We start from the raw sequence: 17483 nt of genomic DNA, 5'->3' as shown, positions 1-17483 counted from the left end.
AGCACTATCGTGTCTTTTTCGTGTGTCTCCTTGGTGCGTCTGAGGCCCTGCCTCGGCAGCCCACCTTTTATCTGGACTGGCAGGGTTGTAGATGTCAATCAGGGTGGGGGCGAGGCAATCTTTCCCCCATCACCCATCTCACATTGCCCTGAGGGTTTGCACGTAGTCCAGTTCCTTATTCCACAAAGGTGTCTCCCAAGACAATGGCTATGTCCAAGGCTTTTGTCTTGCTGAGCGGCCAGCCCACATTCCAAACCGTAAGGCTCTCTCTCTCTCTCTAGCGATTCTCACAAAGGAGGGGGCTGAGGTCATGACAATCAACTCTGCCTCCCATCAGATCACAGACCTTTCCATTTGTTCTTCATTTCCAGCATCTACTAAACTTTTCGGGGTAACTTGTTATCCTCAGCAGTTTGTCCTGAACATAGGTTCCTGCTTGTATGTCATGTCTCCATAGTCTTAGAAGATAGAACAGTACAGCCCACAATGTTGCTGTGACCTTTTACCCCAAGATCAATTTAACCCTTCCCTCCCACATAGTCCTCCATTTTTTCTTTCAGCCATTTACCTATCTAAGAATCTCTTAAATGTCCCTAATGTATCTGGCCCTACCAAGGTATTCCACTCTCTATGTTAAAAAAACTAACTCTTGACATTTCCCCTTCCCACTATATTTTCCTCCAGTCACCTTAAAATTATGCCCTCTTGAATTGATCATTTCCACTCAATTTTTAGCCTCTTTCTATCTTGTACACATCTATCAAGTCACCTCTCATTCTCTTTCACTCTAAAGAGAAAAGCCCTAGTTCACTCAGCCTTTCCTCATAAGACATGTCCTCTAATCTGGTAGATCTCCTCAGCATCCTCTCTAAAGCTTTGATGTCCTTTCTATAATGAGGTGACCAAAAATAAACATAATATTCCAAATGTGATGTAACTAGAGTTTCATAGAGCTGCAACATTACTTCTTGCCTCTTGAACTTGAATACCGCAACTAATGAAGCTCTAAACTTGTTTAGCATCCCACAACAACTTTAAGGGATCTATGGAAGTGAACTCCTCTGTTCCTCCACACTGAATCAGAATTATTATCACTGACATGTTGTGAAAGAATCCTGTTTACTCTGTGTCAAAGCCTTCTGACATTCTTCAGTTTATTATTTGTGATGAAAATTCAACAAGCTAAACTGGTAACCATTTCAGCATCCACAGGTCCTACTACTTAAGTGCAACATTTTCAGTTTATATTGGAGGTAATGCATGGGAGTTTTGCTCTTGCAGTTCTTCAGCATATTAATGTGTCCTCTCAGTAAGGTCAAGGAAGATGACTTTAATCCCATAATAATTTTGAATATCCTGCACTTGTGAATCAGATTGAAACTTTTATTGCCATTAGAGATGTTATACTAATACAAATTATGGTTGGCAAAAGGAGTAATCAGCTATCATAGGTAGCACAAGATTCGCTGGGGAAAGAGATCTGAGAGGTAACTCCATTACATGGAGATTAGTTGAGTGTCTAGAATGAGCTGCCAGTGGGAGTGGTTGAGGTGGGGACAAATGCAACATTTAAGAGGCATTTGGATAGGTATGTGGTGGGTTATGGGCAGAATGTGGGCAGCTGGGACTAGTAGTTGGAATGCTGTGGTTGGCATGGTTTAGTTGGGTCAAAGGGCCAGAGTGTGTGTTCTTATTACCTTAGGACTCTGATTGAAATTTATAAAGTTAAGAAGCATTGATAGGGTAGTCACTTTCCCAGGATAGAAATGTCAAATACTAGAAGGCATAGTTCTAAGAGTTGTGTATAGAGCAATATTTCTTTAAAAAGAGTGGTAGGTGCATGGAGTTTGCTGCCAAGGTTGGTGGTAGAAGCAGCCATGATAGTGAAGTTTGAGGCATTTTGGCAAGAGGGATGTTGATCATGTGCAGGTAGCTGGTTGGCACAGATCTTATGGGCCAAAGGGCCTGTTCTTGTGCTATATTATTCTATATTCTATGTATTACAAACACAAATGTACAGCTGGCTTGTACACCTGCTGAAGACCCACAAACAGTGCAAGAAAAATGAATGTTGGTGTCAATTGTAGGATGAGATTTGAATAGACATCGGGGTTTTATTCTATTGACCCGGGTAAACATTAGCTACACTCACAACTAATTACAGAATAATGAATTCCTGAAAGGTAATTCGATTAGACTAGACCAGTTTAGTTATAATAATGTGCTGAGCTTTTCTCTGCCTGACCTGTTGAGTTCCTCCAGCATTCTGTGTGTGTTGCTCTGGATTTCCAGCATCTGCAGAATCTCTTGTCAGTGAAAATAACGCTGATTCTGATAGAACAGCCAAGAGAGGTCCAGTGAAGAGTCTGAGAGTTTGGCAGCACCACTGGGAAGGAATGTGGAAGAGATGAGTGGTTTAGGAATCTGATACAAATGGGGAAGAAGTTGTTCCTGTGTCTTAAATATCTTGGCTTAATGCTACACTCTCTTCTCCCAGAGGTAGAAGAGAGAACAGCCTGCAGGCATCCTTGACATCACTATTAGGCTTCCTGAAGTAACTCACCATGAGGACTAGTTAGAAGGATGTGACAAATGTGTAAATGATAACGATAAAGATTAGCTTTTATCTGCAACATGTGCATTCAAATACACAGTGACTAGCAGAGGACATCAGTGACCAGCACAATCTGCTGGGACCAGCCTGCCAATGTTGCTACATTTGTGTTTTCTCTTTGCCCACACCCATCTCTGTCTTGTGTTGTATTAGTGAAAGTTCAAAGTAAATTTATTATAAAAATACATTCCCTTGGGTAGCCACTTTATTAGATACAGTACACCTGCTCGTTGGTACAAATATCCATGTGGCAGCAACACAATGCATAAGATATGCAGACATGGTCAGTTGTTGTTCAGACCAAATATCAGAATGGGGAAGAAATGTAATCTAGGTGACTTTGACCATGGAATTATTACTGGTGCTTTGAGAGTCTCAGAAACTGCTAATCTCCTGGGATTTTCACACACAACCATCTCTAGAGTCTACAGAGAATGGTGCGAAAACCAAAAAAAAACATCCAGTAAGCAGCAGTTTTGTGGATGAAAATGCCTTGTTAATGAGAGAGGACAGAGAAGAATGGCCAAGCTGACAGTAACTCAAATGGCCATGCATTACAAAGTGGTGTGCAGAAGAGCATAACACATCGGACCTTGAAGTGGATGGACTACAGCAACAGAAGACCACGAGTGTACAGAAATACACTCAGACACCACTTTATTGGTACTGCCTGTATCTAATAAAGTGGCCACTGAATTTATATGTTACCATACACTTCCTTGAGATTCATGTTCTTGAAGGCTTTCACAATAGGTCAAAGAAATACCATAGAATCAATGAAAAATTACAGACAACAACAACTGCCAAAGAAGATGTAGACAAACAACATCAAGTAAAATTTTCATTGATAATAGGTTTCATGTTACATTTGGGACCAGGGACCATTAATCATGTCTGTACTTAATGTTATGAATCATCAACACCTATACACAGTACTTCATGTTTTCTTATTAATGAGGTCAACTGCCTCCATAGTGCAAAAAGAATAAGTAAATCAATTTGGCCTTGGTTTGAAGGCAGGCCAGTTTTGCCTGGTGTCAGTGCTGGATTGGGAGAAAGTATCAGTCCTTGAAGCTGGTGCAGTGAACTGGACTAACACCTCCCCCTTAATGATCAGACCGCATGGTAACAGATGGTGGGGGTGGCAACAGAGCATTCCCAACATGAACTTATTTCCCTTATATTTATCACCATATACAACTTACAACTTAAAATTCACTTTCTTGCAGGCATTATGGAAAAATAAATAAATACAATATAATTTATGAAAAGTTATAAAAATTATAAATAAAGAATGACAACCAATGAGCAAAAGAAGACAAATTGTATAAATAAGAAAATAAAGTCCTCATCTTGCTGTAAACTCTGGCCTAGTGTACAGCAGGTTTTTCCATTGGGAATTGTAGTTTCTGTCACTGAGATGGCAAGCAATTCCTTCCATAAAATGCTCCTCCAGTCTCAGTCTTTGACCAGGCATTTGGTTAGCTATCTTGTAGCTCTCTTGACTCTCTCCTTCATTGTCATTGGGCTGCTGTGAGGTGCCTTGTGGTATCAATACCTCCTGTACCTAACAAAGTGCCCACTGAGTGTTTGTTCATGGTTTTCTGCTGCTGAAGCCCATCCATTTCAAAGTTCAACATGTTGTGTGGTCAGTGATGGTCTTCTGTGTGCTACTGTTGTAACACGTGGTTATTTGAGTTACAGTCACCTTCCTGTCAGTTTGAACCAGTTTGGCCATTCTACACTGACCTTTCTAATTAACAAGGACTTCATCCACAGAACTAACTACTGCTCACTGGATTTTTAAAAATATTTTCACACCATTCTCTGTAAAATCCAGAGACAGTTATGTGTGAAAATCCCAGAAGATCAGCAGTTTCTGAGATACTCAAACTACCCCATCTGACATCAACAATCACTCCATGGTCAAAATCACTTAGATCACATTTCTTTCCCTTTCTGATGTTTGGTCTGAACAGCAAGTGAACTTCTTGACCATGTCTAGAGTCTACAGAGAATGGTGTGAAAACCCAAAAAAAACGTCCAGTAAGCAGCAGTTTTGTGGATGAAAATGCCTTGTTAATGAGAGAGGCCACATGGTTGTCTGATTAGATATTTACATTAATGAACAGGCGTATTTAATAAAATGACTATGAGTGTCACTAGTTGTAGTCTGTGAATTATTAAAGTGAATAACTTCCTTGGTACCAAAGCACAAACAGAAACTCAATCCCTTGAACATTAAACAAAAACTGTTTTTGAAGTGTGAGTTGTGTTTCGTTTTGAGTCAAGGAAAATATTTGTTCTGCTTTTCTGTTTATTAGGACCCAAGTTTGGAAGGGGGTTGCAATGTTTTGAGGCTTTTTTTAAATTCTGCTGACTGTTAACTGCAAGGTTGCCAAGAATTTGAATGTATTTAGAGAGAAAATTCAAAGGGAGGTACCTTGGCACTTAAAAACAAAAATCCATGGAAGATAAATGGTTGTAGCATGTGGGTGGAAAATTTGGTGCTGGTGGTGAATCTTTGGAAGGGTTAAACAAATCTAGGTATTTTACTAGTAACAGAGACAAAGCTAAACAGAAGAACTTACAAGGTCTTGGGTAACTTGGCCAGGACATCTTTAAACAGGAATCAAGACTCCCGAGCAAACAACGAGTTAGCACTGCCCCCTTAAATCCAGGCCAGAAAGGAATCTGTGCCCAGATGAATTACAAGTTAACAAGTAGTTATTCTGATCAGAGACAAAAGTCCAAGGATACTTAACTGGACATCTGCAAAGTTTTGGAGAATTAATTGAAAGTAATCAATGACAATTGGAACTTGAATTTAAGCTAGAGAAGACCTAACAATAACACGTAAAAAACCTGAAGTGTAACATAGTAAGCAGCCGTCGATCCCAAGGGATCGTGGGTTTGCGCCGCTGGTGGATTGTGTCATCTCCAGGGCGCAAGCCTGGGCAGGAAGATTTTGCTGTTGCCAATGCAGCGGGTTCCCTCTCTCCCTGTCACTGATGTCGTCCAAGGGAAAGGCAAGCTCCAATACAGCTTGGCACCAGTGTCATCACAGAGGTTGCCAGAGCGAAGTTGTAAACAACATCAAACTGCCTTAGGGACCCCACTCTGGATCTCTTCCTCAGGGTTTACTCCCGAAGCTTTTCCCATGGGTGGGTATGGCCACAAGGTAGTGGAGGTTTAAAATAAGAGTTTTCCTTCTAAGCAGGCTGCCATCCAAGACTGACAAGCCCCACTTGCCTGAAGCAACTGGTTTTGAGGCACTTTATCTGGTGGTCTGCCTTTATCCCTTCTCTTGTCAGTAGAAACAGTTCCGCCAGGCCTAATACCTAGGCCATGCACGAAGGCCAAGAGTTGGACTTGGTTGTCAGAGGCTGTTAGAGTCGCTTGCCATTTGAAGCACTATAGATAGTGGGAGCTTATCCCCACCACCAACCCCAGCTATGACAATCTTAGGAACCAAATGTAACATAACAATACATTATAATTATAATTAATGAAATGCAGAGAATACAAAATAAATACCAACAGCAAAATACTCAGCCCTCAGAATACTCTACTGATGACCTTGGGTCATGACAATCACATAACAGCCTCCTCCCGATGGATTCTGTCTACACTCTTGCTGTCTCAGTCAAGCAGCCAGTATAATCAAAGACTCCCACCCACCCTGGACATACTCTCTTTTTCCCCTCCCATCAGGTAGAACCATATATAACCATATAACAATTACAGCACGGAAACAGGCCATCTTGGCCCTTCTAGTCCGTGCCAACACTTACACTCACCTAGTCCCACTGGTCCGCACTCAGCCAATAACATAGAACATAGAATAGTACAGCACATTACATTACATTACAGGCCCTTTGGCCCACAATGTTGTGCCAACCCTCAAACCCTGCCTCCCATATAACCCCCCCACCTTAAATTCCTCCATATTGAACTTCACTTCAATAACCCTCCATTCCTTTCCTGTCCATATACCTATCCAATTTTACTTTAATTGACAATACCGAACCTGCCTCTACCACTTCTACTGGAAGCTCATTCCACACAGCTACCACTCTCTGAGTAAAGAAATTCCCCCTCGTGTTACCTTTAAACTTCTGCCCCCTAACTCTCAAATCATGTCCTCTTGTTTGAATCTCCCCTACTCTCAATGGAAAAAGCCTATCCACGTCAACTCGATCTATCCCCCTCATTATTTTAAATACCTCTATCAAATCCCCCCTCAACCTTCTACGCTCCAAAGAATAAAGACCTAACTTGTTCAGCCTTTCCCTGTAACTTAGGTGCTGAAACCCAGGTAACATTCTAGTAAATCTTCTCTGTACTCTCTCTATTTTGTTGACATCTTTCCTATAATTTGGTGACCAGAACTGTACACAATACTCCAAATTCGGCCTCACCAATGCCTTGTACAATTTTAACATTACATGCCAACTCCTATACTCAATGCTCTGATTTATAAAGGCCAGCATACAAAAGTCTGAAAGAATGTACCACCAGGCTCAAGGACAGCTTCTACCCACTGTTATCAGACTCTTGAAAGGACCACTTGTATGACTGAGTTGGACTCTTGGCCTCACAATCTGCCTTGTAATTTTCTTCCACTTCATTGTTTACCTTCACTGCTCTTTCTGCATTGTTTTTGTTTACTATTTATTGAGTTACAGATGGAACAGGGCCTTCCGGCACTTTGAACTGCACCACCCAGTAAACCCCTGATTTAATCCTAGCCTAATCACTGGATAATTTGCAATGCCCAATTAACCAACCAACCAGTACGTCTTTGGACTGTGGAAGCAAATCGGAGAACCCAGAGGAACCCCACACTTTCGCCAAATGAACGTACAAATTCCTTACAGACAGTGTTGGGAATTGAAACCTTGGTACTTTACTTGGTACTGTAAAGCATTGTGCTAATCACTATGCTACCATACTGGCCCAATTGCTGTTGTACTTTGATCTACTTCGATGTACTCTGTAATGATTTGATCTGTATGAAGATCTGTATGCAAGACAAGCTTTTCACTGTATCTGGACACATGTGACAACAATTAACCAATTCCAATATTAGTTTAGGCACGAGGAATATGGTTGAAGATTAGCCGTAGTCTCAGTGAAATCCAGAGCAGGTTCAAAGTTTGGATTACTTAATTTCTTATGTTGTTTCTTTTATTTGTGACTCCAACGTCAAAAGGTAAAGTAAATGGTCCTTAACCACCCTCTGGAATAGCACTCCATGTCAGAGTTGGAGAGCAATTAGGCATGCTGACAGGATTACATCATCAAATTTTAAGACATAGCAGCAGAATTACACCATTTGGTCCATTGAGTCTGTTCCACCATTCCATCATGGCTGATTTACTCTCCCTCTCATCCCCATTCTCCTGCCTTCACCCCATAACCTTTGATGCCCTGACTAATGAAAAATATATCAAACTCTGCTTTAAATCTATGCAGTAAGAGATATAGATAGGGTAAATGTAGGCAGGCTTTCTCCCCCTCAGTCTAGGTGAGACTAGGTATAGCTTAAAGGTAAAAGGTATTTAAGGCAAACATGAAGAGTAACTTCATTCAGAGAGTAGTGAGAGTGAGGAACGAGCTTCCAGGGGAAGTGGTGGATGCGGACTCGATTTCAACATTTAAGAGAAATTTGGGTAAGTAAATGGATGGAAGGTGTATGGAGCGCTATGGTCCAGGTACAGGTCCAGGTCAATAAGATTATGCAGAATAATAGTTTGACATGGACATGGCTGAAGGACCTGTTTCTGTTATGTAATACTCTGATCTCAGTTTTAAAAACCTGGTCTCTTATTTTGCTTGTTTTTCACAAGTGGGTTCATGAATTGGGGAGAGGTGGGAAGAAAGGAGGGAAATATTCAGATCTGTAGTCTGCAGATTGAAGAGTCAGGATCAAAAAGAAAGCTGAGTCAAGTCAGCTCCAGTGGGTGTGTGTAGAAAGGTACCTCCATTGCCTGCAGTGAAGTGAAACGGTCTCCCTTGCTGACATTGCAATACTTTTTTCAGGGTTGTAAATGCAGGCAAAAGTATCTTCAATGAAGATCAAGCAACATGTAAACAGCTCATCCTCAAAAACAGAGTTAATATTGATGAAGACTGGGTCTTTCTGTGCCCAAGTGAAGAACCAGTAAGTAGGGGATTAATTGATTCTTTTTGTATATTTCTATCTCAATCTGCGTGTTAATGTTGGGCAGCTGAGTTAAAGGAAAGTAATCACATGTAAAGCTTGAGAAAACATTCAATGATACTAGCATTGCATAAACTTGTCAGCATTAAAGCAAAGAATGGGTTCGTGTTCGTATTCCGGAAAAGATTCAGGAAATTCCTCTTAGGCTAAACAAAATAATTGAAGAAGTTTCATTGTAGCCCTCGTAACTTAGTGGGTGCAGGTTCAAACTCAGATTATTTCATTGTCATACACACGACAGTGTAGTTTCTTGCTCACACTTAGTGAACAGTATTGAATGGTGATAATAAGCATAGCAACAAGTACTGAACAACGGAATATAGCCATATAACAATTACAGCACGGAAACAGGCCATCTTGGCGCTTCTAGTCCGTGCAGAACACTTACTCTCACCTAGTCCCACCTACCTGCAATATAACCATATAACAGTTACAGCACGGAAACAGGATTACAGCACAGAAACAGGAGCAGCATGGAATAGAAAGTAGAACTGCTCACAGATTGTTTGTCCCACTCCCGTCAGGGAGGAGGCTGCGTAAAATCCACACCAAGACCACCAGACTCAAAAACACTTACTTTCCCCAAGCAGTAAGGCCAATCAACACTTATACCCACTAACTCCACCACTACTTTATTATTTCCCATCAGTCACCTCATGTACAGACTAGTCACATTATGTACATACAATCAATCTATGTATATGTAAGTGATTTATGTATTTATTGTGTTTTCATTATTTTTGTTTTCTATATTTATGTCTTCTTTGTGCTGAATTTGATCCAGAGTAACAAATATTTTATTCTCCTGTACTATTAGAAATTCAAACAGGGTTGGAGAAATCCTCCTGTATGTGTCTATTTTCATTCATCTAAAGAAACTTCCAAAACAATAGCAAGTTTAGCTAATGCTTGCTGTCACCAGAACAATCCTGTTGTACAAGGTAAATACACTCAGTGGCCACTTCATTAGGTACACCTGTGCACCTCATCTTTAATGTAAATATCTAATCAGCCAATCATGTGCAAGCAACTCATGCATTAAAGTACACAGACATGGTCAAGAGGTTCAGTTGTTGTTCAGACCAGACATCAGAATGGGGAAGAAATGTGGTGTGACTTTGACTGTGGAATGATTATTGGTGCCAGAACCCCCAACAGGACTTAACTAATAACATGTTTACTGAGTGTAATTTGGAGTAGGTATATTGACAATGTAGGTTAGCAGTCTCCTGTTTCAACCTTCAGGAGAGTATTTAGCAAAAATTCTTATGGAGTCTTTTGTCATTTTAATGTTATGCAAAGGGTTTTTATGTCTTCTCTGGTTTGTTGCAAAAGAAGATCGACTTTACCAGGATTTTTATTTTATTTATTTAGAGACACAGCGGGGTATAGGGTCTTCCAGCCCTTTGAGTCACACTGCCCAGCAACCCCCAATTTTCCCCTGCCTAATCAAAAGACAACTTATGATGATCAGTTAACCTACTAGCCAGTACATCTTTGGACTGTGGGAGAAAACAGCAGCAGCTGGAGAAAAGCCACACATTCCACGAGGATGTACAAATTCCTTACGGGGACACTGGAATTCGGAGTTTGATTGTGGAAAAGGATTGTCACCCTTAGCACCTATGATTCTGTGTTGAGGTTATAACCTTTAAGGGCTGTTTGTCATTTAATAAGGTAGCAGGAATAAAAGGGGAAGAGAATTAAAAATGAGGTGAGGAATTGTTTAATTATGCAACTGGAATCTGGCTTGGGATACAAGGCTGTGGATAGAAGTGAAGATGAAAGATTAAAGTCTAGATTTGTTTGTCACAGGTACATGAAACATACAGGAGAATGAGTCTTTTGCATCAATAACCAACACAATCTGAGGATGTGCTGGGGGCAGTCACTGTGCTTCTGGTGCTAATATAGTATGCCCACAACTTACTACCAATAACTCATACCCCTTTAGAATGTGTTATGTATGCGCAGAACAAGGACAACAACCAACCAACATTAGGATTATACGTTTTTACTGAGTCAAGTTAGCCATGGTACATGCTGGGCAATTTACAGGACAGGAGTGACAAGCATGACCCATCGAGATGAAAATGTATGCTCTTGAAAGCCCGTGTGAAAAGAGAGCCTTTCTCCAGCTGGATGCCCATTCGATTCACTGCACAATCAATCAGCCGTATGCACACTTCCCTTGCCATATTCTTGCAATCAATCTGAAGCAGTTAACAATGTGGGAGGAAACTGGAACACCCAGTTCTGGGAAGAATATACAGACAGTGGCAGGAATTGAACCCTGATTACTAGCATTGTAAAGTGTTGAGCTATCTGCTCCGCTACCACATCACCCAGATTTGCTCCAGTAGAGTCTGGTATGAGTGCAGTTTGTCAAATGGCTTCCTTTGGTGCTGTAACCATTCCCTGATTCTTGTGTGAACAGAAGCATTGACTGGACAGCAAAATATTTACTGATATCTTTTTTTCATCCTCAGCAAAACCAAGAGATTATGGCTACCTACTGGGGATTATTTGATGGGCACGGTGGCCCTGTGGCTGCCATCCAGGCATCCAAACATCTGCACCACTGCATCAAGGAACAACTGGAGGAAATCTTTAATGTAATCAGCAAACCTTCAACAACCTCACCCCCAATCCACCTCATGGAACCGACAGGGAAGGAGAATGAGATGAGCTACGCAAGGGAGAAAGAGATCTGTATTGAGAATGTAGTGAGAGGAGCAGTGGAGGTCGCTTTCAAAAAATGTGTAAGTTCAAAGATTAGATTAAAGATTAGCTTTATTTGTCACATATACATCAAAACATACAATGAAAATTGTTGTTTGCATTGAGAGTGTGCTGGGCAAGTGTTGCCATGTTTTCGGTGACAACATAGAATGTCCACAACTTACTAATCCTAACTTCTACATCTCTGGAATGTGAGAGGAAACTGGAGGAAAACCACGTCTCAGGGGAATGTACAAACTCCTTACAAACAATGGTGGGAATTGATCCATGATCTTGTAGCTAGTGCTGAAAGCACAACTATGATGCCATTTATAGGTCATTTGCTCTCATTGCATGTATTTTCTTCCTCTGGTGTCAATTGTAACTTCTCATTAGCCACATGATGGTCTTTGTGGCTCTTGTATGCATAACTCAGTTATGCAGTTATGTAACCAGGTCCTTCAGCCCAACAAGTCAATGCCAACAACAAGGATTTACGCTCAACTTTATTTACTGTATACCTTTACATGTATTAGGAATCTAGTAAAATGACATGACATGAAACAAAAAACAACAACATTAGACAATTCTTTAAAAAAATTATATAAAAATAAAGTTAGAGGTGTGGTATAATATGTACATAACTACCAGTATGTATTTACAATGTAAACAGCATTATAAAAAGTTTAAAATATTTGCATTGCAGTGCAGTGACTGAGATAATAGATAGAGGGGATTGGGGTGCTAACTAGAATGGTTGATTAGATATTATTGATACCCATTTTGTTAAGTCAGGAGCTTAATTTTACAGCATTCTCAGATAATTGTGAGTTCAAGACACAGCAATGGGGTTAACTCTTACCCACTCAGTTTGGGGGCAATTGGGTACGAGCAATAAATGCTGGCTGGTGATAGATCCTCAATAATGTTTTTTTACTGTGCGTGAGGAAGACTGTTTCCTCAGTCCTATTGACCCACATCTGGACCATGGCCTTCCGTACCGCTGCTATCCATGTACTTATCCAAACTTCTCTTAAATTTTGCAAACCCTCATTCATCACTTCTACTTGCTCATTCCACACTTGCATCACCCTCTTAGTAAAGAAGATTCCTCCTCAAGTTCCCTTAAAATATTTCACCATTCACCCTTGGCCTCTAGTTCTCGTCTCATCCAACCTAAATGGAAAGAGCTTTCTTGCATTAACCCCATCTATCTCCCTCATAATTTTGTAATCGAATCTTCCCTCATTCTCTTGTTCTCCAGCAACATGCTGGTAATTTAAAACATTTTTTTTATTACTTCACTTCCATCTTTGTTGGATGCAGAATTTGAAATGGCAGCAGCACAGTGCAATGCATAAAATATAATAAATACAGTAGATTCCAATCAATTGAGCCATCAGTTAATCGGGGAAGACCTTTATTTGGAATAAATCTTAAAGAGCAAAAGCTAATCAAGAAAATAGCTGGTATTCCCCTTGTTTATTTGGAACATTGGGACACAATGCCACTTAATTGTTACAGAAGATTGTTGCCAAACAGTTTCCATCTAGCTTCAGTCTCATGCACTTGCGTGGCCATTAGACACTACACCATGAAACTTTGGCATTAGCTTGGGCATCTACTTAATTGAGCCAAAATGTACTGGTCCAAATGTGTCTGATGCTATTTTATTAGTTGCATGTGCTTGTCCATTCAGAAATCTGATGGCAGAGGGAAAAGAGCTGTTCCTGAAACACTGTGTGTGTGTCTTCAGGCTCCTGTATCTCCTCATTGATGGTAGTAATGAGAAAAGGGCATGTCCTGGGTGATCATGGTCCTTAGTGATGCATTACCTTTTGAAGGTGTCCTCAATGCTAGGGAAGCTAGTTTACAAATTTCTGCAGTTTTTTTTCTAATCCTGTGCAGTAGCCCCTTCAAACAGATGTTGATGCAACCAGTTAGAATGCTCTCTATGATACATCTGTAGGAATTTGCTGTAGTCTTTGGTGACATACAAATTCTCCACAAACTCATAATGAAATATAGTCATTGTCATGCCTTTGTAATTGCATCAATATGTTGGTTCCAGGACAGATTTTCAGAGATGTTGACACCCAGGAACTTGAAACTGGCCAATATTTATTTATTGCTCTATTGATATTAAGAGATGAAAGATCCTTATTAAACATTATCAAGGTGGATAGAAAAAAGGTCTTTCAAGTATATAAAAAAGGGAGATGAGAGTGGATATAAGACTGCTAGAAATTGAGGCTGGAGAAATAATAATGGGGGACAAGGAAATCGCAGATGAAATAAATGAGTATTTGGCATCAGTCTTCACTGTGGAAGACACTCGCAGTGTGCCAAGTGTTGAAGGGTGTGGAAGAAGGGAAGTGATTGCAGTTACTATTACAAAGAAGAATGTGCTCAAAAAGCTGAAAGGCCTGAAGTTACATAAGTCACCCAGAACAGATGAACTGCACGCTAGGATTCTGGAAGAGGTAGCGGTAGAGATTGTGGAGGTATAAGTTATGATCTTGCAAAAATCAGAAGCGTAGTGCCAGAGGACTGGAAAATTGCCAATGTTACTCCACTCTATAAGAAAAGAGGGAGGCAGCAGAAATGAAATTATTGACCAGTTAGCCAGTGGTTGTGAAGATGTTGGAGTAATTGCTAAGGATGAGGTTATCAAGTACTTGGTGACGTAGGACAAGTTAGGACAAAGTTAGCATGGTTTCCTTAAGGGAAAATCTTGCCTGATTAACCTGTTGGAATTCTTTGAGGAGATTACATGCAGGATAAATAAAGGGTATAGAAACATAGAAAACCTACAGCACAATACAGGCTCTTTGGACTACAATGCTGTGCCGAACATGTACTTACTTTAGAAATTACCTAGGGTTACCCATAGCTCCCTATTTTTCTAAGCTCCATGTACCTATCCAAGAGTCACTAAAAAGACCCTATCATATCGCCTCCACCACCATTGCCAACAGCCCATTCCACGCACTCACCACACTCTGCATTTTTTTTTTAACTTACCCCTGATGTCTCCTCTGTGCCTACTTCCAAGCACCTTAAAACTGTGCCCTCTCCTGTTAACCATTTCTGCCCTGGAAAAAGCCTCTGACCATCCACACGATCAATACCTCTCATCAACTTATACGCCTCTATCAGGTCACCTCTCATCCTCCCCTGCTCTAAGGACAAAAGGCCGAGTTCACTCAACCTTGCTCCCCAATCCAGGCAACATCCTTGTAAATCTCCTCTGCACCCTTTCTATGGTTTCCACATCCATCCTGTAGTGAGGTGACCAGAACTTTCTTTCTTTTTCAATCTTTTTATTAAGTTTCAAATTAGTAAACATAACATAATGATAATGATACAAAGAGATCAGGATTACATTAATAATGATTAACATATACAAACACAAATTCCAAGTAACAAATGTAGTTTAGCCTCCCAATCTCTTAGTAACTAACCATGAAAAAGTTATTTTATAAAGAGAGAAAAAAAACCCTAAACTAAAAAGAACTAAACTTAATGATCATTGAGAGTAGGGGAGATTCAAACAAGAGAACATAAGTTGAGAGTTAAGGGGCAAAAGTTTAGGGGTAACACAAAGGGGAACTTCTTTACTCAGAGAGTGGTAGCTGTGTGGAATGAGCTTCCAGTAGAAGTGGTAGAGGCAGGTTCAATTTTGTCATTTAAAAAAAAATTGGATAGGTATATGGACAGGAAAGGAATGGAGGGTTATGGGCTGAGTGCAGGTAGGTGGGACTAGGTGAGAGTAAGTGTTCGGCACGGACTGGAAGGGCCGAGATGGCCTGTTTCCGTGCTGTAATTGTTATATGGTTATATGGTTAAAAAAACAAACAAAGATTGGGCTGCCATATTTCATCGGCTAAAATTATAATTTGTTGTTAACTCCGCTGCTCTATGCCTGAGCAAAAAATTACTTTAAAAAAAGGATTCAGAAAGGGTCAACTTACATCATATGAAAATATTGAATAAGTGGCCTCCAAGTTTCTTCAAATTTAACCGAAGGGTCCATAGTACCGCTCCTAATTTTTTCCAAGTTTAAACATGCTATCATTTGGGAAAACGATTGAAATGTGGTAGGGGGATTGGAATCTTTCCATTTAAGTAAAATGGATCTTCTGGCTATTAATGTCACAAATGCAATTAAATGACAAGCTGATGAGGCAGTCCAAAAATTGCAGTAATAGGATGAGACTGTAAATCAACACGCAAAACTACTGAAATAATATCAAAAATATCTTTCCAATATTTTCCTAGAACAGAACATGTGTGTCAAGGAAGCTACTTCAGAATTACATCTATCACAAACAGGATTTATATGTCAATAAAAACGAGCTAACTTATCCTTGGACATATGAGCCTTATGAACCACCTTAAATTGTATCAAAGCCTGTCTGGCACACATTGAAGAAGTATTAACTAGTTGAAGAATTCTCTCCCATTTCTCTGTAGATAAGAATATTTGAAGTTCTCTTTCTCACTCATTCTTAATTTTATCAGAAGTACCTAAGCATATTTTCATAATTAAATCATAAATAAATGCTATTAAACTCTTCTGATATGGATTTAAACTTTAAAATTTTTCTGTAACTTCAATTTGATGCGAAATTGGAAAGGTAACTAAAGTAGCGTTCAGAAAGTTTCTAATCTGTAAATATCTAAAAAAGTGTGATCCAGGCAAATTATATTTATTAGACAACTGTTCAAAAGACATGAAACAGTCATCCACGAATAAATCACAAAAAATGTTATTCCCTTTATTTTCCATAAAAGAAAAGTTTGATCAATTCTAGATGGTTGAAAGAAAAAATTAGATATAATAGAACTTGACAGGATAAATTCATTCAATCCAAGAAATTTACAAAATTGAAACCAGATTCTTATTTCATGTTTCTTTTATCATTTGTTTATTCAATTTAGTAAGTGCAAAGGGAAGCGCAGCCCCTTAAATAGAAGCCAGTGAAAACCCTTGTACAGACTCCTGCTCGAGGTTCATCCATCGTGGACATTGAGTTTCATCCAGCTCTTGTGACCAAAACGTTAAATGTCGAATATTAATTGCCCAATAATAAAATCTAAGATTTGGCAAAGCCAAACCACCTTCCTTTTTTTGATTTCTGTAGATATTTCTTACTTTACCTGGGATTTCTATTCTGCCATATATATGAAGAAATTTTAGAATCAATAATATCAAAAAAAGATTTAGGGATGAAAATTGATACCACCTGAAATAGATACAGAAATTTAGGTAAAATAATCATCTTAATAGCATTAATTCAACCAATCAAAGATAAGGACATTAGGGACCATTTAGTAAACAGTTGTTTAACATGATCAATTAAGGGTAAAAAATTAATTTAAAATAGATCCTTATGCTTCTTAGTAATTTTAACACCCAAATAAATAAACTAATCAGTAACCAATCTAAATGGTGATTGTCTATAAATTGGAACTTGCATATTTAATGGGTAAAGCACACTCTTATTAAACATCCGAGCTCAAACAATGTTCCTCGAGAAATTGTTTTGCGTCATCCACGGATTTAAACTATTTATCAGGTAGAACAACTCTTAAGTGAACAGGGTATAGCAGAGCCGGTCGTTCCGACATCACCGACTTAAAACGCAATCTTTCTTGCATTACCCCAGGACAATAATCTTCAACCAGACAAAACTTAAGATTTTGATGTTCAGTAATTCCTTTCTGATGAGCAATTCGAATTAAGTGCTCCTTAGTACTCACATAGTGAAATCAAAGAATCACAGGCGCAGTTTTAACTCTTTCGATGATTTTGGTCTTAATGCCCAATGCACACGGTCGAGTACCGGAGGATATGAGAAGACCTCCAAGCCAAAGACCTCCATTAAGAATTGAGAAAAAAGTTTAGTAAGGTCCCCG

At 39.6% G+C, this 17483-nt stretch overlaps 1 protein-coding gene across 1 annotated transcript in view; it reads left to right on the top strand.

Moving 5' to 3' along the window:
- The window catches only part of LOC140741990 (protein phosphatase 1M-like), a 76407-nt gene that overhangs the window by 10023 nt on the left and 48901 nt on the right, over positions 1–17483 (top strand). The window contains exons 2-3 of the mRNA XM_073072641.1: positions 8660–8780; positions 11330–11602. Coding sequence (XP_072928742.1) covers positions 8660–8780; positions 11330–11602 — 394 coding nt within the window. The remainder of the gene's footprint in view (positions 1–8659; positions 8781–11329; positions 11603–17483) is intronic.

Source organism: Hemitrygon akajei, chromosome 19, assembly GCF_048418815.1.
Source record: "Hemitrygon akajei chromosome 19, sHemAka1.3, whole genome shotgun sequence".
In the NCBI taxonomy this organism is placed as follows: Eukaryota; Metazoa; Chordata; class Chondrichthyes; order Myliobatiformes; family Dasyatidae; genus Hemitrygon; species Hemitrygon akajei.
This window is presented reverse-complemented; position numbering and strand designations above follow the sequence as displayed.